The 22,501-nt window shown below is 40.6% G+C and overlaps 1 protein-coding gene across 1 annotated transcript in view; it reads left to right on the top strand.

Annotated features, from left to right (window-relative positions):
- The window catches only part of DNAH6 (dynein axonemal heavy chain 6), a 310,610-nt gene that overhangs the window by 180,295 nt on the left and 107,814 nt on the right, over positions 1-22,501 (top strand). The window contains exons 45-55 of the mRNA XM_008063442.2: positions 1,064-1,295; positions 6,549-6,701; positions 8,211-8,351; positions 10,012-10,254; positions 11,936-12,103; positions 13,250-13,485; positions 16,482-16,743; positions 18,185-18,308; positions 18,833-19,029; positions 20,278-20,481; positions 21,198-21,323. Of these exons, the coding sequence (XP_008061633.1) occupies positions 1,064-1,295; positions 6,549-6,701; positions 8,211-8,351; positions 10,012-10,254; positions 11,936-12,103; positions 13,250-13,485; positions 16,482-16,743; positions 18,185-18,308; positions 18,833-19,029; positions 20,278-20,481; positions 21,198-21,323 (2,086 nt within the window). The remainder of the gene's footprint in view (positions 1-1,063; positions 1,296-6,548; positions 6,702-8,210; positions 8,352-10,011; positions 10,255-11,935; positions 12,104-13,249; positions 13,486-16,481; positions 16,744-18,184; positions 18,309-18,832; positions 19,030-20,277; positions 20,482-21,197; positions 21,324-22,501) is intronic.

Genomic DNA, 22,501 nt, shown 5'->3' with positions numbered 1-22,501 from the left:
TTTTTAGAATATTCAGTATTTCATCCACTGCAGAACATGTGTGCATTATGGGGGAAAAAAATAAGAAAACATTGTTATCTATCCATCCGGTCCTCAATTTTATATTCATATGGGCAGCTGAAGAGGAGTAGAAAATGTATAGATTTCTACTAGATATCTTCTAGAAAATATTTCGCGTTTTGCCTCTCCTCTTGCTCAGCTCCAGTGGTTTCTTCCATTATTTCAGTCACTGTCACATCAGTTCTGCTCCCAGATCTTGTCACTCTCTCTGGAATTTCTGTGATGTAGCCTCTGGGATCCCATTTGTTTCTGCAAGATTTGTCCTTCTTATCCTCCATTTTTGCTCTCATCATTTTACTATCACTCTTTTTTTCTCTAAGTTCTGGTTGTATTCCTTGAGTTTGTCCTCTATTTCACCTTGCAATTTTCCCCAGCATCCTAATAGTCAGACTCATCTTCCACTGAGGTTTTCAGTTTGATTGTCAAGATTTTCCATCTCTTTCCAATTTTTCCTAAACTCAGATGTTTTTTATTCTCCTTTGTGAGTGCTCACTCCAGTATCACGATGGTAGTGCTTTTTAAAGAATTCTTGTTAACGTGAATCCAAAATTTTGCAAATTGTTGTTAGTATCTTGCAGAAAATCCATTTCAAATTGTTCTGTTGATCTCTGCTTCTTCACCAGGGTGTCTTTTCCCAGGTCCTGCGATCTTTCTGCTTGCTTGTCCTTTTAAATGAAAACCTGAGCTTGCCAATATAATGATTAATACAACTTGTGACCTATCTTGGCCAGGGTCCCTGCCAAAATCCGCCACATTTTGACACACGGAAAAAAAATTTTACTTTAGTCTACATTTGCTTGACTAGGGTCAAGAGCCAACAGCCTGTAGGGAATGGGGGAAAGCTGGAAAAAGGGGGAAAGTCAGCACATTGGCCCAACTCTTGCCTCAGATGTGGCTTTCTCTTCCCTTGCAGCATCCTGGCCACCAGTCTTCCGCACTGGGGCAGCCCTCTGAGCAGAACCCGCCTGTGAACTTGAACCTTCCTCTGCTCTGCTTTCTGCAGGATTGCCCGGATGATTCGGCAGGAAAGAGGCAACGCTCTGCTTGTCGGGGTAGGAGGTACCGGAAAGCAGTCGCTCACAAGGCTCGCGGCTCATATATGTGGTTACAAATGTTTGCAGATTGAACTTAGCCGGGGATATCATTATGATAGTTTTCACGAAGACCTGAGGAAGTTGTACAGAATGGCTGGTGTGGAAGACAAGAATATGGTTTTCCTTTTCACTGACACCCAGGTATGTATTTAAATAGGCTATAGGTAAGAACAGGAAATTTGCGGGTGTTGCCATCAGGGGTGTGCTTTGAACGGTTTGTAGGATGAAAGTTCGAGGAGTGGTTCCTTCTGATAACAAACTTCCTGTACCTTGTAAAAGACTTTTATGAGACATTTTTATTTATTTTACCAAGTATTGTTTCCCTTTTTAAGTTCTGAGTATGATCAAATATGATTAAAGGTTGAGGATGTGGGAAAGTTTTTAACTTGCCTTTAGGGAAAAGGTAACAATAGCAGAAGGCAATAAATTATTTTTATAGACGTATATGTAGGAAAATAATTTCCTAAAAGTGCAGTCAGGGAAGTATGCTTTACCTACGAAAAGTAAGAAACAAGGGCTATGTTTTAACATCAAATTAACTTTAAAATTAAAATAGGATTCCATCAGTATTTACAACAGCCAGCTTAACTGATCTTGAATTAATGCTATGGCAGAAGATTTTCTACGCTGATGACACTTGGTTGTTTTAATCTTGGGGACAATGAACATTTCTAGAAATTAACCAAGAAATGTAAAAGTGACAGATTTGACACTTAAATACTTTAAACTTCCTTTTAATTTTTAAAACATTGTAAGCAGGATTAAGGACAAACAAAATGGGAACATATTTTTAACATTCATGACATGCAATGAGTTTACATCTTGGTATAAAAATATTTATTGCAAATGAAAAAGGAAAAGGCAAGCACACCAATAGAAGAAATATAAAAGTATAATAGAATGTGGGTACAAGGTATCAAAAAGAGGTATTAAACACCTGAAGTAATGTTCAGCCTCACCATTAGTCATGGAAATTTAAATAAATAAAATTCCAGGCCAGGCTCGGTGGTTCAGTCTGTCATCCAAGCACTTTGGGAGGTCAAAGTGAGTGGATTGCCTGAGTCCATGAGTTCCAGACCAGCCCGGGCAACTTGGCAAGACCTCATCTCTACAATTTAAAAAAAAAAAAAAATTAGCTGGGTGTGGTAGCACACGCCTATAGTTCCGGATATTCAGTTTCCTCTGAGGTGGAAGGATCTCCGGAGCCCAGCAAGTTGACACTGGGGTGGCCGTGAGTGTACCACTGCACTCCAGCCTGGACAACAGAGTGAGACTCCAATTCAAAAAATAAATAAAATAAAATAAAATTCCAGTGGTTTGACCTTGCAAGTTGATAAAGGTTAAAAACATAATATGCATTGTTGGCAAAGGTGTAGAGAAAATAGGACTGTTAATTTCTTACTGGGATATAAATTAGCAAAGTCTTTCTGGAAGGTAATTGTCAATAATAAGCCTTTGCATTTCTTTACATATAATCAGAGCTGCATACAAAGTTGTGTGTATAAGAATATCTATTGTAATTTTTAAATTTATTTCTATTGTAATATTTTTAAAATAATAATCTGGAAGAGTGTTTATATCCAGTGAGAGAGAGTCAGATAAATTAATTCTGGTATGTCACATAATAGAGTACTATGCAAAAAATTTAAAATTATAATGTAGAAACATACACATTAATTAATGTGAAAAAATCTTTACAATGTATTATTACATTATAACATATATACAACATCTACTATGTAAACTCTTGGGATTAATGTATATCTAAGCAGATATGCCCTATTTATAATTAGAAAATGTCTGGATCATGGGATTGTGAATGATTTTTTTTTTTTTTTGAGTCAGAGTCTCACTCTGTTACCCAGGCTGGAGTGCAATAGCACGCTCACGCTCACCACAGCCTCAACCTGCTGGGTTCAGGCGATCCTCCTGCCTCAGCCTTCCAAGTATCTGGAACTACAGGAGCACACCACCACACCTGGCTAACTTTTTGATTTATTGTAGAGATGAGGTCTTTTCTAGATGCCCAGGCTGGTCTTGAACCTGTGGGCTCAGGCAATCCTTCACCTCAGCCTCCCAAAGTGCTGGGATTATAGGTGTAAGATACCAGGCCTGGCCAGTGAGTGATTTTTAGTTTCTCAGTCTTGCTTATCTATAGTTTCTGATTATTCTAAGATTAAAATATTTCTTTTAGAATTTTTGACATTGCTTTTAAAAATCAAGCAAGTTATATAAAAAGTCTCTAAGTATTAAAGCTCCAGAGAGCAAGTCATATTGTGTAGTTTCTCTTTACACAAGTAAAAAGCTACTAGATTCTGTTGAAAGCCTCATCAGTCTCCAATGTTCTATAATAATGAAGAATAAGCGTAACCATAGTAATTAAAATTCATATGTGCATACACATACTTATATGCATGCAAAGTATTGCAAATGTGAGTAGAAATTGAGAGATGGTAAAAATAGAGTTTAATTTGCTATTACTAGCAAATACAAAGTAGAGATTTTTGTTTACATAATATGCTTAATGTAATTTCTCAGCTGCAATTAATAGCTATATATTTTATATTTCACAGAGAAAACAAACATTTTCTAAACTACTGAAAGTTTATAAAAATTGACCATGCATTAGGTTTAAAGAAATTTTTAATAAATTTTAAAAAGGGTAAGCTGTACTGATAATGTTCTTTGTCCATGCTTTCATTAAAAGATCAATTAATGATGCTGCTTAGAACTTTGAAACACTCATATAAAGATCAAGAAAATCAAAATCTCCACTTAGAGAACAGAGAAAATGAACTTAATATACATAAAAAGCAATGAAACACAACCAAACTATTTGTTAGGTCATGCTTCTAATGGGAGCCTTCAGAATGTTAAGTTAGACCCGCTGGGGGTGTGGGTATCTGGTGTGCGATCCAGTGCCACATGAAAGATGCAAAGCATTGCACAGAAGTTAGATTAGAAAGACATAGTTTATTTAAAAACTAAATCAGAAAGAGAGAGAGAGAAAGAGGAGAGTCACCTCCCCAAGTAGGGGAGGAGGCCAAAGCCAGGAAGCATGACCTGACCATAGCTCAAAGAGCACATGGCCACACAGTTATGACCAGATTGCAAGAAGGTAGATTGCCATTATACAGAGAATTTAATTAAGAGTCCTTTATTTATGCTGGCTACCGAGAGCGGACTATTGTCCTAAAGGGCTTTTGGCCCTGAGTGAAGCAGGCAGAGGGTTTATAATGGCCAAAACCACAGGAATACATAGCAACTTAGCAACCATAAACTAGCAACTTAGCAACCAAAATGGGAACTTTTGATTGTTAGGGAGTTTTAATTAACTTTATGTCCCAGGCATAGGGGTGACTGGAACAGTTAGGGCAGTTACATGGAGACAAGGTGGAAAGACTGCTATACAATGGAGTTACCTCAGTTAGGTCACAGAGTTACCTTGGTTAGGTCACTAACAAAATATAGGCTTATAATATGAGAATGTAACAATGGGGTTTTGCAAGGTGTAGCTTTTGAGTTTAGTTAGCAAATCATACAATTACATGGAACTTGTGGCTAGGGAGTTTCCAAAACAGTTTATGAGAAACAGGAATGTGGATCTGTGAGTACAAGGAACTAATTTTAGTCACATGCAGGGGTGGCGGGGGGCTGTATCTGGGTAGCAAACAGTTAAGATGGAGGATTTTTAACAAAAATGCAGTTACTTATATTAAGCAAGCTATTACAGGCTATTATAAGTTTTACAGACATTTCAACACCATACCTTAGCTGTTTGCTATATCAAACCATGGCGGGTTGCTCCTGGTTGAATCCTTTTCATCCTTCCCTTTGATGGTGGAAGGTCATTAAGGTGTTTGTTTGGTGTTCCACTCCAGTCATCACGAAAGGACAGGTAAGCACAGGTACTGATGTCAGGTGATGGGCAGCAGGTAGATGGGTGGGTTAGACACATGATTGTTGCTATGGTGGCAGGGTCTGTCTGTGTCATGAAGGTCACAAAGGGCTGATTAGGTTAACTTGGTTCTAATCAATAGAGGCAAATACTTGGAATAGAAAAGCTAATTAGTAGAAAACAAGCTGGAGAGGGGGATTGTAAAGCAACTGTCAATAGCTACCTATGAGAAACTGCTTCTGTCCTTGGCTAGTGATTACAGGGTAAGTTAAGTGAACTGCTGGAAAAACATGAGATTTAGGCAATGTGAAAATGGCTGCTCATTAAGTATATTAAATCCATGTTATGTCCTGTCACTATTCTCAAGATTAAATTTATGGATTTGAATCAAAAGTTAGAAACCACACAAATTAGTTTGCTTAAAACTTTAGGGAGAAAAAAAGATTACAAAGAAGCATCAAGACAAATAAGAAAACAACAAAAGAAAAGCAGAAATAAATTAGAGCAAAGAGGACTAGTGTTTTGTTCTAGAGGACAGTTGACAGACATAATTATGCCAAGCTTATTCAAGAAAAACAAAAGAATTACAAACTAAGAGAAGAAAATAACAGATACCTTGTCATAGCTAACACCTAACTTCTATGTAACTAAAAAGTTAAAAGAAACTAAAGCTAAAGATTATTTTTAAATATTTTACATCAATTTTGAAATGCAAAAGTTTTAATTCATAATATAAATTACTCATTCAAGTTTTAAAAAAAAACCTCGAAATATAAATGATTGCAAAGTTTAAGCAGATTTTTTCATGGAAAATAATAAATGTAGGATAATATTTGCCCATGCTAATAATCAAAAACATGCAAGTTAAATTCTCCCAAAGGAAATACTTACAATTCCCAGTTTCCAAAAATAAATGTTAAAGGTTAGTGAAGTCAGACAGAATTAACTGAGAAATAGTAAAATCTCCAAAATCCAGAAGATAGCCAGGCATTTTAATTGCTAATCTCACTCACAGAAATTTATTTCAAGAAAATAATACAACTGAGCAGAAAAACTACAGGCCTAAGTATGTTCTTATCATGTAAGCAAGACTGTAAACTGCCTATGACCATGTAAATGCATGGCGCATCAGCTCAGTCGTGCTTTCTCCTCTCATAGTTATGGTTATAAATATGATGAGCACTCACAGAACTATGAATTCATAGTTATGGTAAAATGGTAACTGAAAGGGGCGGAATTGAAAATACTTGCACCTATGACTTGAATATGGTAAAATATGAATGCCTTTTAAGAAACAAAACGGGAAGGAGAAACGGAAAATCAGTGCAATTGCTATGTTAGAATTTTAGGATTTCACCTCATTTTTACGATTATCTTCTCTTCAAGATGAAATCAACCTATGTGAATTTCATAAAAAACATTCGCTTTATAATTTTCATGTAACAAATGTAAAATGATTGATGGAGTCATAATGATCACTCTGCTTTCATCTGTAGATTGTGGTGGAAGAATTCCTCGAAGATATAAATAACATCCTGAACTCAGGTGAAGTGCCGAATTTATTTGAAAAGGACGAACTGGAGCAAGTTTTAGCAGCCACCAGACCAAAAGCAAAAGAAGTAGGAATTCCTGAAGGGAACAGAGATGAGGTAGGACTTGCCGGAATAGTTGCATGACTTTGTAAACAAAAAGCCTTCTATTTAACGGTCCACAGAGCCCCTTAAGGGGTCCATGGGTAGAATTATTTTTCAGTATAATTGGTTTCCTTTGTGATCCTACATATTTTATTTTCTGTGTTTAAAGAGTTGGCTCACAAACTTCCAGAAAGTTCCATGAGAAGCAGAAAACAGAACCCCTACTGCCCCCAGAGGTCATCGTCTTGTCCAGATTGGCCAGCCTCTCTGATTTTTCTCTCTCTTCTTTTCTTTCTTTTTTTTTTCACTGTAGAGATGGGGTCTTGCTGGGCTACCCAGGTGGGTCTTGAACTCCTGGGCTCAAGAGATCCTCCCACCTCCACTTCCCAAAGTGCTGAGATTGCAGGCATGAGCCATTGCACCAGACCCAATCCTTCTTTAAGCACAAGTTTATTTCACATGCCTCAGCGTCCTGCCTAAGGATGGCTGAAGGTGCGAGTCTCATGCTTTTGATCCCCTTGTCAAGCAGCAAGGTTTTGCACAACTAAAACCAAACCACATTTTATCTCTTTCTTGGGAACAGTGTGGCTGTTGTCCACTTCCATTTCTCCAACATCATGCTAGGTTCCATACACCATTATCTGTCTACCCCAGCTCCCACTCCTCTCCCACTTCTGCACCTTCTTTTAACTTTCTGGCTGTTCTTTCTCCTATCTTCTCTGTGTCCCTTCATGAGAAATTCCTCTACTGCTAGGTGAGAGATTACATACACAGACACAAATCTACTTCAGCTGATGTAAGCAGAAAGGGATTTATTAGAGGGATACAGAATCGTTGGGACGGCCAAAGAAAAATATTCTAGGCTGAACTCCTTGGAATGAATAAAAAACACACACTGTAGGAATCAATGCTCAAGGAAGCGCTGTCTCTATGGCAGCCATTCCTGCTGGGCCAGAAAGCCGCTAAACCAGTTGGTGTGCCTCCCCTGCTGCCAGCTCCAAGACATGTGCCCTCCGCCTCATCAAGAAGCAGCTGAAATAAGAAGTTACATCCAGAGATAATAGCTCCAGACCCATGCCACTTCTGCCAGCCTCTGCTCCTCTCCCATTGTCCCCTGTCCCAAAGCAAAACCTTGCACAAATATTCCTCTCCAACTTACTCAAGAGGTCTTCTCAAATACACTGATAAGATGGGACATCCAGACCCCTCATTGCAATGGAGTCTGCAAAATGTCATCTGTAATCTTTCCAGATTGTGTGAGAGAAAGAGGTTGGAACAGATGTTGAGCGAGACTGCTCACATGTCTACTATTCTAACTTTTATTTGATATTGGGGGCCTCAAATGCATTAGCCAACACCTAATTTCATTGTGGCTTTATCCTTAGTTTAAATTGAAAATATATCTCCATCCCCTCCCCCTGTGGGAGCTTCTCTGTCCTCTCAATAAATCCTGCTTTTCTCAACAAAAAAAGAAAGAAAGAAAGAAAAAGAAAAGAAAATTTCATTTTCAATACTCTTTTTCAGGTGTTTCAATACTTTATCAGCAGAGTTCGTCAGAAACTGCACATTGTTCTCTGCATGAGCCCAGTTGGAGAGGCCTTTCGGTCCCGATGTCGGATGTTTCCCTCCCTCGTGAACTGCTGTACCATTGACTGGTTTGTCCAGGTTGGTGACATCCTAGGATATCCCTTTGAGAAGTGGGACTTGCCTGATTTTAAAGGGGCAATGCGTTATCTGAAAGTAACTCACAGGTACTTGCCCTAGCTTTATAAAGCCTGCTAAGAATGTATTCATTTAAATGATGACAGTGACAGTCATAGAACAAAGGCAAAACAGAATTTACAAACAAAGAGACCGTTGAATTTAGCCATGTAGAAGTTATCAGTGATTTTGCCGAGAGGTGGGTGGTAGAGAAGAGTGTTCAAGAGAGAACAGGGGGCAGGAATCAGAGACAGTGAGTATAGGTAATGCTTTCAAGCTTTGCCCCAAAACAAAGCAGAGAGATGGGGTAATAGCTAGAGGGGTATGGGAGGACAAGAGAAAAATATTTGTAAATGGGAAACTCAAGCAGCATGTGTATGTGCTGGTGTAAATGATCCAGAAGAGATAAATATATGAATGACGCCGTGTTAGGCTTTGTGGGACCAACATCCCTGAGTAAGCAGGAGTGGATGGGATTGAGTCATCAATAAAAAGCTGACCTGTGCACGAAGCATGCACAACTTACCCCGGAGTAACAGAAGGGGAGACAGCATATAGGCACACAGATGCAGGTTGTTGGGAGGTGTGGGGCTAAAAGCCCTCTAGAGTTCTGTCTGCATTGCTTCTCTCGATTGGTGATGTGAGGAGCAAGGTCAGCAGAGAATGGAGAGAAAAGGGGGCGTGCAGTCTGAGGAAAGAGAACATGAAATGCTCCAAAGAGTACAAAGCTGATGTACTAGAAAATGTGGAAGCATTTCTGGGCTGCACTAAGAAGCATGAATTGAAAGCAAGGCCAATCGGCAAGTCTGTGTGTTCCTCTCCAGCCGCAATCAGCAGCAGACTTGCAGTCATGGAGTGATACAGCTGCATTTGGCCAAGGTTCAGATGAGCTCAAAGAAACAAGGGGATGAGGTGTGTGCAGGTCAGTGATCACGATGAAGGACCCCAAGTCTCAACTCTATAATAAGCAGAGTGAAGACATACTCCCTGTAACACATGTCAGTTTTTGTGTTTTGTTTTGTTTTGTTTTGTTTTGTTGGGATCTCACTCTGTCACCCAGGCTGGAGTGCAGTGACGCACTCACGGCCACCACAGCCTCAACCTACTGGGCTCAGGTGATCCTTCCACCTCAGCCTTCCAAGGAGCTGGAACGACAGGTGTGCATCGTCACACCCGGCTAATTTTTCTTGTATTATTTTTATTGTAGAGATGAGGTCTCGCCAAGTTGCCCAGGCTGGGCTCTAAGCCCTGGACTCAGGCAATCCTCTTGCCTCCCCCTCCCAAAGTGCTGGAATTACAGGTGTGAGCCACAGCGCCCAGCCAACCTATGTGCTTCTATGTATGGAATTCTGAAGACACCCAATCACTCATTCACTCAGCCAATAAGTCTTTGCCGAACAACTTGTATGTGCCTCACACACGTAGCCAGCCCATGCAAACCCGAGCCCCCTCGAAAGGACAAGTCATTCCATTTATTAAGCACCATAGACATGAGCAGGAGTTAACTAGGTGAAGAAGTTATCTGGACAAAGAAGAGTTCGGGAGAAATACATTTTTCTTAATGGTTAAACTGTATATGATTGAAATGACTAACAGATTTTCCAGAGTGTTCCTTTATTGACAGTGGCCCAGGGAAGCGCTTCTTTCCGTGGCAAAGACATTTTTCTCACACGTGGACACCGGCAATGAGGAACTGAAAGAAAAACTTTCCTTCATGTGTGTGAACGTCCATCTGAGTGTGTCCAGCATGGCAGAGCGCTACTACACCGAGCTACGCAGGCGGTATTACACGACACCCACCTCCTACTTGGAGCTTATCAATCTCTACCTGTCCATGCTGTCTGAAAAAAGGAAGCAGATCATTTCGGTAAGTTCAGTATTATCCGTGAAAACCATCTTTTTTTTTTTTTTGGCTCGGATTCATAACTTTTGAGAATAAGTAGCCGATCTCTGCACTGTCTTACCTGCCAGTGCCCTCTCCATCCTGACATGTGCCCTTGACAACCTGCAGTATGACCCAAAAAGCATCTCATGCTGTCAGTCCAATGGCTGCCCCCTTCCTCCATAATTATATTGTCCGTCTGTCACTTACATAAATATCCTTGACTCAGTAGACTGACATGGGCATCACAACAGTATCCAAATTATGCAGAGAACTCATCTCTACAGTATTTAATGCAGAGGAAAACTTCTTTGTTAAGCAATGAAGATAGCACTTTGGGGTCTAATGTATGCCAATGGTTCCAATTAATAAGACCAAGGACTTTGGTATCGGCCAAACTAAGCACAGCCTGAATCCAATTCTGCTCTGGTTGTGAACTTTGAGCATGTTAGTAACTTCTCTAAGTCTTAGTAGAAGATAAGCCTAAAAAATATCTATATCCTACTTTTGGATTTTTGTGGACCTTGAATAAGACACCGTTTGTAAAGTGCTTGGACTATGATCTCACACATGGGAGGGAGGTGCTCAGAAAATGGGCTGTCATCATCGTCTGATAAACACAGTCTACATTTTTCTTTTTTTCTTTTTTTTCTTTTTTTCTTTTTTTCTTTTTTTGGGTCAGAGTCTCACTCTGTCACCCAGGCTGGAGTGCAGTAGCACGCTCACAGCCACCCCAGTGTCAACCCACTGGGCTCAGGCAGTCCTTCTGCCTCAGCCTTCCAAGTAGCCGGAACTACAGGCAGGCACTACCACGTCTGGCTAATTTTTGCTATATTGTAAATATGCAGTCTCACCAAGTTGCCTGGGCTGGTCTCAAACCCCTGGGCTCAGGCAATCCTCTCACCTTGGCCTCCCAAAGTGCTGGAATTACAGGTTTGAGCCACCGCAAACAGCCTACTTTTTTCAACATTTTAAACACACTAAAAGGGGAAGCATGTACAATGTAGTTTTTTTTTTTTTCAGGGAGTTTTTACCAGGTAAAATGTTTGCCTTGCAAAATAACTTGACTGATATTTTAAAACCTGCTCACTTAAACCAAGCTTTCTGACTCACCTTCCAAAAAAAGTTCTTCTCAGGTGTCTCCTGGACTAGATATCACCCCTTTGGTCATAGTCGAGAGCTTTCTACCACCAGGAAGTGGTAGGTTTAGATCCAGCAACCAGAACCAAGACCCTAGGATCCTAATTTCCCTGGGGCTCATCAGCCCTGCTGGTCTGAATAAACAAGCTCCCAGAGATGTGACCCCCAAGGCTTCCTATCTGAGCATGTTTCTCACTCACTCAACATGCTACCATGAGGATTAAATATAGTGTAACGTGGTCTCCACTCTCAGTGAGCCACAGACCAGTGCCGTCCCACTACTGTGGCCAGAGGGCATGGGTCCAGACACACCATGGTGAATGTCATGGCCATTTCCTGGAGTTCCATTGCCTGTAGTTTTCCCAACTTGAACTATTACAAACTGATGTAATGCATTCACAACTTGAACTATTACAAACTGATGTACCAGTTCTGTTGATATAAAAGTCTAATACGTGAGTAATAGGTACCAGTAAGCTTATGGTTCGTAATACTCATTATAATAGAAATTTTCATTGTCATTTAGGCACGAGATCGGGTGAAGAATGGTCTCACCAAGCTATTAGAAACAAACCTACTGGTAGATAAAATGAAACTGGATCTTTCAGCCTTAGAACCTGTGCTTTTAACAAAATCACAGGATGTTGAAGCCCTGATGGAAAAACTGGCAGTGGATCAAGAAAATGCTGATCAGGTATGCTGCGTTATTTGACAGTGTGGGTGGTTGAGAAGGCTTCAGTCAGAAATGGATCACCTGTATGCAATGATATGTGATTGGATCATTTTATTACACATGTCGTTAAAATAATTAAGGGATAAATTTAGCAGTGCTTTTTTTTTCTTTTTTCTTTTCTTTTTTAGCATTTTAACAATGCTTCTAACTTGTAAACAATCTCCCTTTACTAAATCAGCCTGGTTCTGTCTCTGAGAATTGATGCAGCCCACTGGGTGGGTCAGAGAGAGTTGGGAGAAAAGTACTACTTGTAAATATAAAGTATCATCATGCTACCAGCATGACTTTAAATGAACAAAGAAAAGCATAAGATGCAACCTATCTAATTCCCTTTCCTCGTAAGTCTGATCTGAAGGACAAATATCCAGGCAAACTGGGGACCCAAGGGAGGCCCAAACTTTACCTGTACGAGGTCCACTTATATACCTAATCCTGAATTGTACACCACGTGTTTAAAATACATTATAAAAAAGAAAATTTTTACTAATTTATTTAGATTGAAACAAATGATTTATTATTTTAAATAGTTGTATCATATGTCGATTCTGACATAGCGTGATTTTTTTTAATATTTATTGATGTGGGGGTACAATTCGGGGTTAGGTATACAAATGGTTGTTGTATAGGTAAACTTTGGGCCTCACTTTGGTCCCCACGTCACCTGGTTTGAGATCAGGTACACTTATTGATGAATTGTGCCCTTCCCACCCTCCCCTGGCAGTTTCCAATCCCTCTCTTATAGTATTATGATAATTGTTCAGGGTCCACTTATGAGTGAGAACATGTGGTACTCAGTTCTTTGTTTCAGTGATAGATCACTGAGTATGATAGACTCCAAGTCCACCCAAGTTGCTGCGAAGTTCATAATTTTGTCCTTTACAGCTATGTAATATTCCATCATGTATATGTACCCTTTTTTTTTTTTATCCAGTCCACTTTCTATAAGCAACACAGTTGGTTCCGTGTTTTTGCTATTGTGAATAATGAAAATGTTTTTAACAAACAACCAAAAAAAGCAAAGGAAAAATATGACTTATTATCACTTTGTTTCTGGACATCAACATTCAAATGATGAGGCCACGTAAGCTGTTGTGTTTCAATGCTTAGGTCCGCCATGTCGTGCAAGAAGACGAAGCCACAGCCAAAGTGAAAGCTGAGGAAACCCAAGCAATAGCTGATGATGCTCAAAGAGATCTCAATGAGGCACTGCCTGCGCTCGAGGCCGCCAACAGAGCGCTGGATTCCCTCGACAAAGCCGATATATCTGAAATCAGAGTTTTCACAAAGCCCCCAGATATGGTCATGACGGTCATGGAAGCGATCTCCATCCTCTTGAATGCCAAGTGAGTCATTCAGAATCGTGTGTCCCCAGACCACCCAGAGGGATGGCTTTACCGTTGGTCTCCATTTGCATGTATGTTCATTCTTTCCCCCACCCTCTCATTGTCTCAGTCCGTCATTCAACAAATTGATTCAGTTTTTTTTTCAACATCTATTTTGTGTTAGATGATGGAAGATATGTTTTTCCCCTACAAAACACATACAGGCTAGTGGGGAGACAGTAGGGAAAATAATAGTTTCACCACAATGTGAGAATTGGATAGTATTGGGAGTGCTGAGAAAATGGTGCCTAAGTCCATCTGAGGAGGTGCGAGCAGGTTTTTTGGAAGACACGATGATCAGTGAGAGAGTGGGACCATAGGGGGAACTCAGAAATGAGCCTTGATGTTCATGAAATGGATGGAGCTGGGCAGAAGAGCTGTGATTACATCGCGAAAGGCCTCGAATGCTGCGCTAAACAGTTCAGAATTCCTTTTGGAGCTGTGTGGTTTTCAAATTTTCTTTGCAATATAAATTATGCTATAATGAACCTTTCTATGTAAAACTGAGCAAAGGATTCAGAGCACCCCACCACCACCAGACCTCCTCATGGACCTGCAAACTGGCACCTCGGTGTGACCCAGGGGGCTCTGAGGAGCACTGATAGCCCTGTGCAGTGGGGACTGGGAACCACCGAATATTTTTGACCTAGTCAGATTCTCATGGTAGAAAAACCAGACTGGCCAAGGTTCAGAGGGGCGAAGTTGACCAAGAGACCTAAAGTCCAGTTGGAAGGTGACTGGAGTTTCTTGTTAGAGATTTTAAGGGTCAAAATTACGGCACAGGAAGAAAAATGTGAGTGCCTAGGGCATTTTTTTTAAAGATGTGGGGTACAATTCAGGGTTAGGTATACAAACGTTGATTATGCAGGTGCCCTTGTTGATGAGGTGTGCCCATCCCACCCCTAGCAGTTTCCCTCAACTGCCAATCCCACCCTCCCTCCCTGGCAGTTTCCCACTACTGCCAATCCCTTTCTTGTGTTATGATAGTTGTTCAAGATCCACTTATGAGTGAGAACATATGGTACTCTGTTCCTTGTTTCTGTGATAGATCACTGAGTATGATCGACTCTAAATCCATCCAAGTTGCTGCAAAGTCCATATGTTTGTCTTTCTTTATGGCTGCATAATATTCCATTGTGTATGCACTACATTTTTTTATCCAGTCCAGCTTCGATGGGCAGCACGGTGGTTCCATGTTTTTTGCTTTGGTGAAAAGAGCTGCAACAAACATACATGTGCAGGTATCTTTTTTGCAGAATAATTTGAGTTCCTCCGGGTATACTCCCAATAGGGGAATTGCTGGGTCATGTGGAACGTCAACTTCTAGTTCTTTCACAAATCACCACACTGTCTTCCAGAGAGGTTGCACTAGTTTGCATTCCTACCAGCAGTGTAGAAGCGTTCCTTTTTCTTCGCATCCTCGCCAGCATCTGTTGTTGTTTGTTTTATTAATGATGGCTAGTCTTACTGTGGTTAGATGGTATCTCAATGTGGTTTTGATTTGCATTTCTCTGATAATTAGTAAGGCTGAGCACTTTTTCATGTGTCTGTTGGCTGCTCATATATCTCCCTTTGAGAAGTGGCTGTTCATGTCTTTTGCCCACTTTTTAATGGGACTGTTTGGTTTTTTTCCTTTCAGCATGTTTGAGTTCTTTATAGATCCTAGATGTTAGGCCTTTGTCAGATATACAGCTGGCAAATATGTTTTCCCATTCTGTGGACTGTCTCCCTGCTCTCTTGACAGTTTATTTTGCTTTGCAGAAGCTCGTCAGTTTGATGAGGTCCCCACTTGTCTATCTTATTTCTTATGGTATGGGCATTTAGGGTTCTTATCAGGAATTCGTTGCCAGTTCCAATTTCTGTAAGGGTGTGTCCTGCGTTTTCTGAGATTCTTATAGTTTCAGGTTTTACATTTAGATCTTTGATCCATTTAGAGTTAATTTTTGTGTATGGTGATAGGTAGGGGTCCTGTTTCAATCTGCATATGGTCAGCCAGTTTTCCCAGCACCATTTACTGAATAGGTTCTCCTCTCCCCAGTGGTTGTTGTTGGATGCTTTGTCAAAGATGAGTTGGTTGAGAAATTGAGGTTTTCTTCCGGAATCTCTATCCTGTTCCATTGGTCTATATGCCTGTTCTTGTACCAATAACAGACTATTTTGATTACTGTAGCCTTATAGTAAAGTTTGAAGTCTGGAAGTGTGATACCTCCTGTTTTGTTTCTTTTGCTAAGGGTTGTTTTGGCTATTCGTGGTCTTTTATGTTTCCATATGAATTTCTGTGTTGTCATTTCCAGATCTAAGAATGATGTTGGTAATTTAATGGGTATTACATTGAATCTGTAGATTGCCTTTGGTAGGATGGATATTTTAACAATGTTGATTCTTCCTATCCATGAGTATGGAATATTTTTCCATTTGTTTGTCTTCTTGGATTTCTTTGAGCAGTGTTTTATAATTCTCATTGCAAAGGTCTTTCACTTTGTTGGTTAGAAAGATGCCGAGGTATTTCTTTTTTTTTTTTTTTTTTTTTTTTTTTTTGGTGGCTAGTGTGAATGGGATTGTGCTTTTTTATTTGGGTCTCTGTCTGCTTGTTGTAGGTGTATAGGAATGCAACTGTCTTTTGCACATTTATTTTGTACCCTAAGACTTTGCCAAAGTAACCTAGGGCATTTTTAAGATAAAACTGTTGTTTCTATAATATCTTACATTTATAAAACTATTTTACAATTATTTCTCTACCAAAGCTGAGTTGCATAAAGAATCTTAGTCATCCAATCACTTTTCTCCCTGTGAATGAACTGTAGTGCACACAACTACCAACTACTGGGATTATAGTACCAAGATTAAAAGAACTCACTCACTGGGACAATATCCTGGTGTTTACCAAGGAATACATTTTTTTGTTCCTAAATTACTACATTACAATGCTATTAACTTGTCTCTTGTCTGTCTTTCAGGCCTGACTGGCAAACAGCAAAGCAACTTCTTGGTGACTCTTACTTTCTAAAAAGGCTTTTAGAATATGATAAGGAAAACATAAAGCCTCAGATATTGGCAAAGCTTCAAAAGTATATAAATAATCCTGATTTTGTACCCGAAAAAGTGGAGAAAGTGTCCAAAGCATGTAAATCTATGTGCATGTGGGTAAGAGCGATGGATTTGTACTCTCGGGTGCTCAAGGAAGTCGAACCAAAGAGACAAAAACTCCATGCGGCCCAGGTACACTGTCTATATTGTGATATTTTATAGAATCGAAGGCCATGATCATCCATCATTCAGGCTCTCTGTCGAATGCCACTGTGATCTGATGCAATATAGATAGCGACAAATTAGCTTGTGTTTTAAACGATAGCCGGCAAAATTGGGGGGGAGGAGATATTACCTCTAAAATCAGCCTTCCTTCAGCATAAGAGGAACATGAGGCCTCAGTATACACATCTGTATAAAGGGAATTGGGTCTATGATATTTTTGAGATCTCCTTTAGCTCTCATCTGTGTATCCATTGACTTACACTTGATGGTGTCATCTGAGATTTTAAAGCCAACTTAACCCACATGTGAGGTCCTTCATGTTCCCAAGAAGAAAAAAAGAATGATCCTTTAGGACAGCAGGTTACCTAAGGAACTGTGGCTCTAAAGCAGGGGTCAGCAAACTTTTCCTGTAAAAATCCAGATAATGAGTTTTGTTTGTTTGTTTCTTTTTGTTTTTTGTGAGTTGGAGTCTCACTCCGTCACCCAGGCTGGAGTGCAGTGGCACACTCACAGCCACCCCAGAGTTGACTTGCTGGGCTCCGGCAATCTTTCCACCTCAGCCTTTCAAGGAGCTGGAATCACAGATACATGCTACTACACCTGGCTAATTTTTATTTATTGCAGAGACGAGGTCTCGCCAAGATGCCCGGGCTGGTCTCGAACCCGCGGGCTCAGGCAATCCACTCGCCTCGGCCACCTAAGGTGCTGGGATGACAGGCTGAGCCACCGAGCCCGGCCCAGATAATAAGTATTTTAAGCATTGTAGACTCTAATAGTCTCTGTACAAGCACTCAGTTCTGCAATACAAGCATTGCAATACAAGTATAGTCACTGATAATACATAAATGAAAAAGCATGGCTCTATTCCAATGTAACCTTATTATGTATACAGGAATCCAAATTTTATATAATCATTGCACATCACAAGATTTTTTTTTAATTTTTCCAGTGAGGACCAGTTAGAGGCCCAAACTTCACCTGCATGTAGACTCCTTATATATCTAATCTTGACGTGTACCACAGACCCTAGTTTGTAAACCCCTGATATAGAGAAATAGTTAGGAAAGATCAGTTCTCACTATTGCATGAATATTTCATTTGTTTCATCATTTAAAATTAATAATCTTTTGTAGTAACTAATTCAACCCAAATTCTTGGTGTATCTGTTTCTCTTTTTGATTTCTTTGTTGGACTTTATTATTGATTTTGTTTTGTTTTGTTTACTTCTGTTTTTATATTTTACTCTATTTTATATCTGTTTTAACTTTGTGTATCATATCAAAATCTTTTAGACATGAAAAAGAGAATATAAATCACATATTTTTTTAAAAACCTCTATGACAAATGGGCAAATTCAGCTTTCATTTGGGGCTCATTCTTACACCAGTTGGTCTTTTGATTTTATTAGGCTGAACTTGATATGACCATGGCTACCTTGAGAGAAAAGCAAGCGTTACTAAGAAAAGTGGAGAACCAGATACAGGCCTTACAAGATGAATATGACATGAGTGTAAATGAAAAAGAAAGTCTGGGTAAGGACTTCATAAAGTGTATATTGGTCAGGAAACGCCTGATGTTCACAACTCAAAAGAATTTTTCGGGCACAGTTGGATCTTAGCTTTTATGCAATGTAGTAGGATGCATTTTCATTAGACTTATTCCATCAACCTTGTCATATTGAATGGGAAAAACTGAATATATCGTATATATTCAGTGCCCTATATCTGACCAAGGCTTATTGGAACTTGTTACATTATAACAAAAAAAAATTTTAAAATAAGAATTTGATCCAGAAAATAAATAGGAGAGGGGCACAGAGAGCACTGTCTTCAACCAGAGTCATGAAGTATCAAAAAAGAACTCTTGGCACAGGAAAAAACTTAGACTTGGTTTTGACATGGAAATCAAGTCTGAACTGGCGTGAGGCTTCATAGAGACACGTTGCCATCATTAGCTAAGTAATGCTAATTCTGTCATAAACAGAAGCAAGTGAATAAGCTTGAAATATTTCAGAAAATGTTGAATCACATAACCTGGTTTTCTTAAAATTTCCTAGCAAAGACGATGGCCCTGACGAAAGCACGGCTAGTACGTGCCGGAAAGCTGACAGCTGCCTTAGGAGACGAGCAGGTTCGATGGGAAGAAAGCATAGAGAAGTTCGAGGAGGAGATGTCCAATATCACCGGGAACGTGTTCATAGCAGCAGCCTGTGTGGCCTATTATGGGGCTTTCACGGCCCACTACAGGCAGTCAGTGAGTAAACCTGCTCTCCGTATAAAGCCATAAGAAGCAGCTGAAACTAAGGGGAGGGCTTCACTTTCTGAGTTCAGATGGAGACCCTCCACTGATTCCTCTCCACCTGGGTAGAATTTATCTCCACTCCCCCATCAGCCAGTGATGGTCTACCCTAAGCTCTCTTGACACATTGCTCCTTTTCGTTCTGCTTAGAAAGCTCCTCAGCACTTACTCACACAGCAGATAAACCTGGGGGCAGGAAAAGGGGCCGTGAGTTCCCCACCCTATGGTCAGAAGTGGTGTGTAAAGTCAGCCAGGATGAAATACTCTGAATCGGTGAGACTGATGCAGAGAGCCAGTCAACAGACACAGAGAAATCAGTGGTTCCTTGGCCTTTTATCTGTACAAGAAATAAAAGTCCTCATTTATCAGAGAACGAAAGTTCTAGCTACGTGCATTTTCTGGGAAACTAAACTATTTGGAAGGATTTTAGAGTCATTTTTATCAAATGCCTTCCTAGGGATTGGGGCAAGGGTTAAAAAACTACCCGTGGGGTGCCATTTGGGTGACACGCTTAATAGAAGCCCAACCTCACTATCACACAGTACACCCACGTAACAAACCCACACATGTGCCCTTGGATCTAAAATAAAATAACACATTTTAAAGACAAAGATCTTCCTTAAAATGTTTTGCCCTCATCCTTGAGTGATAAAGCCTGGTATAGGACTCACATAGACTCTTCAGGAACTCAGGGGTCATATGGTGCCATGTTTCTCACTGGGGCTGATGGGGCCTTTGGGGACAGACAGTTCTCTGTTGTCATGACTGCACCGCTTATCAAAGGAGGTAAGATGCTGACATCCCTTTCCTGCATCTACTCATTGCGAGTGGCACCCCCAGTCAATGTGATAACCAAACTTCTCCATGTGCTTCTAGACTCTCCCAAAAGGAGTATTCTCCTGGTTGAAAACCACAATGACAACCCGGTCATTTACACACAAGAAAACTGAAGTCCAGGCAGGGGAGTCATGGCCCCAAAGTCACAGGTGGTCAATGGTGTATAGTTCTAGTACCCACGTCTCCTGATTTGCAGTCCACTTCTTGTGCCTTCTGCTCGGATCCCAGCATGCCTGTGGAGATGGGAAGGCAGGAAGGACCCGGCTCTTCCAACCACTCACTTACTCCTGCCTGCCACATTTTGCCCATGCCTTCATTTACTGAGCATCCCTGACTCTGTTCAAGAAAGCTTCTCTCCTTCTACAGCTTGTCGAGTGCTGGATCCAGTACTGTCAGTCTCTGGAAATTCCAATCGATCCTTCCTTCAGTATCATTAACATCCTTGGAGACCCCTACGAAATACGGCAGTGGAACACCGACGGACTGCCCCGCGATGTGATATCAACAGAAAATGGCATTTTGGTTACTCAAGGGAGGCGGTGGCCTTTGATGATTGATCCCCAAGATCAGGTGTGTAGAACATGCTTAAGTGAATAGTCTGTTAGTTCTGCTTCACATTGAGCTGTCTATCACAGATTGGAAAAGTGGACTTAACACACTTACAAGATCATGAGATTTAGACCTAGAAGGAAGTTTAGAAGTCGTGTAGTTAAGTCCCCCATTTCGTGAATGTAGAAAGTAAGAAGAGTTTAAATTCACTTATACTTTATTTTGGTTGTTTTTGTTTAGGGGATTGACCGTGCGTTTTCTGTTTCCTTGAGGGCAGAAATTCAAAGAAATGTATTCCTCTGTTGACCTTGTTCCTAGAAGGTCTGAGGAGTCAGAATGAAGTCAGAATATAATAAAATTTAGGGCAAGCCTGCTTAGAACGCACAGAATCTCATTATCCAACTCCCTCAGTCCACGGATCAGATGATACTAAGCAGTGTTTGGAAAGGGTAACCAGTGTGGAAATAAGGGAGACAACCTAACTACTACTACAAGTATGGGCTTTTTTTCCTAGATGATTCCTTTCTTCATTTCTTTCCCCAAATTTGAACAAAGAGAACAGTCTCAAACATCGGGCTTAAAGGTGTCATCACTAAAGGAGGAGATTTTCATTTGGTTCTTTGTTTATATTTCAAGTGTTTCTAGATTGAACAAGATGTCTAAACTTTATTCTAAAGCTTTCATTTTCTGTTTATTACGCTCTAAAGCAAATGTTGTGTCTGTGCTTTCTCATACAGGCAAACCGCTGGATAAGGAACAAGGAAAGCAGAAGTGGTTTAAAGATCATTAAGCTTACCGATAGTAATTTCTTACGGATTCTTGAAAATTCAATTCGACTTGGCTTACCTGTCTTACTGGAAGAGGTTTGCCTTTTGCTTTCTTCTCTCATGTTCTCAATTTTTAAGGCGTATCTGGAGTCCTGTACATGCCACACCCACATCATGCTAAAGACACCAGTCCACCGGTTTGACCAATTTGTCATTTCCAAATTGGTCAAACCGGTGGCTTCACCTTTTAAACAATATATTCTTGGGCCAGGCACAGTGGCTCATGCTTGGGAGGCTGAGGCAGGAGAATCGCTCGAGCCAGGAGTTCAAGGTCAGCCTGGGCAATACAGCGAGACCCTGCCTATAAAATATTTTTTTAATTTTTTTTATTACGGTAAAATTGTTTTCGTGCTAAGAGGGACAGGCTCTGTTTTCCAACATTGTTGATTTGCAGGACCCCTCGTGGCCCTTGTCTGGTTAGTAGCCCTGAAAATTCACAGCAGCAGTGCAGTCAGGCCCTGTCTACATGTGCTGTTGCTGTGAGGCCAGTTACAATACTCCAGTAGGGATAAACATTAATTTTTTACTTGGGCAAAAGGTCAGAATTAGAACGAACTTTTGTTTAAAGGGGAGGAGTATCCTTTGTTTAGTCTAGATGCTTCCTATCTTCGGATATCATTCCAGGAATGGATGTTTTTGCCACTCTTCACGCTTTCAAAAAACACCATCCGAAAACGAGTGGCAAACCCTAGAGATGTGGTTCCTATCCTCCATATCTTACAGGTGAGTTGGGAACAGAGACAGTAAACAGAGGATGAAAGAAGTGAGAGGAGAAGGAGAACTTGGGGTCAGGGCTTTGGAGTAAGCAGGGGCCGAGACAGCCAGCAAGGACAGGGTAGGAACCTAACTGAGATGCGAGGTGAGAGGGAGTGAGAGCCCAGCTGCAAGACCTGGGTGACAGACTCGGTGAGGACAGGCAAAGGAACAGCGTATGCCAAAGCCGTGGACAAAAGAGATCGGTTAATGGTCCTGGTGTAAGGGTCTCTGTGCTTCAGCGGAAAGGCAGGAAGCACAGAGAAGATGGTTGTCCTGGGTCAACTTAGCTGCAGCACCTGCCTGATGGTGAGGCCTTATAATGAATACGTTAGCCTTAACTCACATCAGTGAGTGTCCACTACATCCCAGACTCTGTTCTCCATGTTCTATATACATTAACTCATTAATTCTCACTGCAGCCTTTCAAGGTAGTTGCTATCATTACCCCCCCCCCCCCC

The sequence above is a fragment of the Carlito syrichta genome, unplaced genomic scaffold (assembly GCF_000164805.1).
Source record: "Carlito syrichta isolate Samal-C Ts95f unplaced genomic scaffold, Tarsius_syrichta-2.0.1 Scaffold306846, whole genome shotgun sequence".
Taxonomy (NCBI): Eukaryota; Metazoa; Chordata; class Mammalia; order Primates; family Tarsiidae; genus Carlito; species Carlito syrichta.
This window is presented reverse-complemented; position numbering and strand designations above follow the sequence as displayed.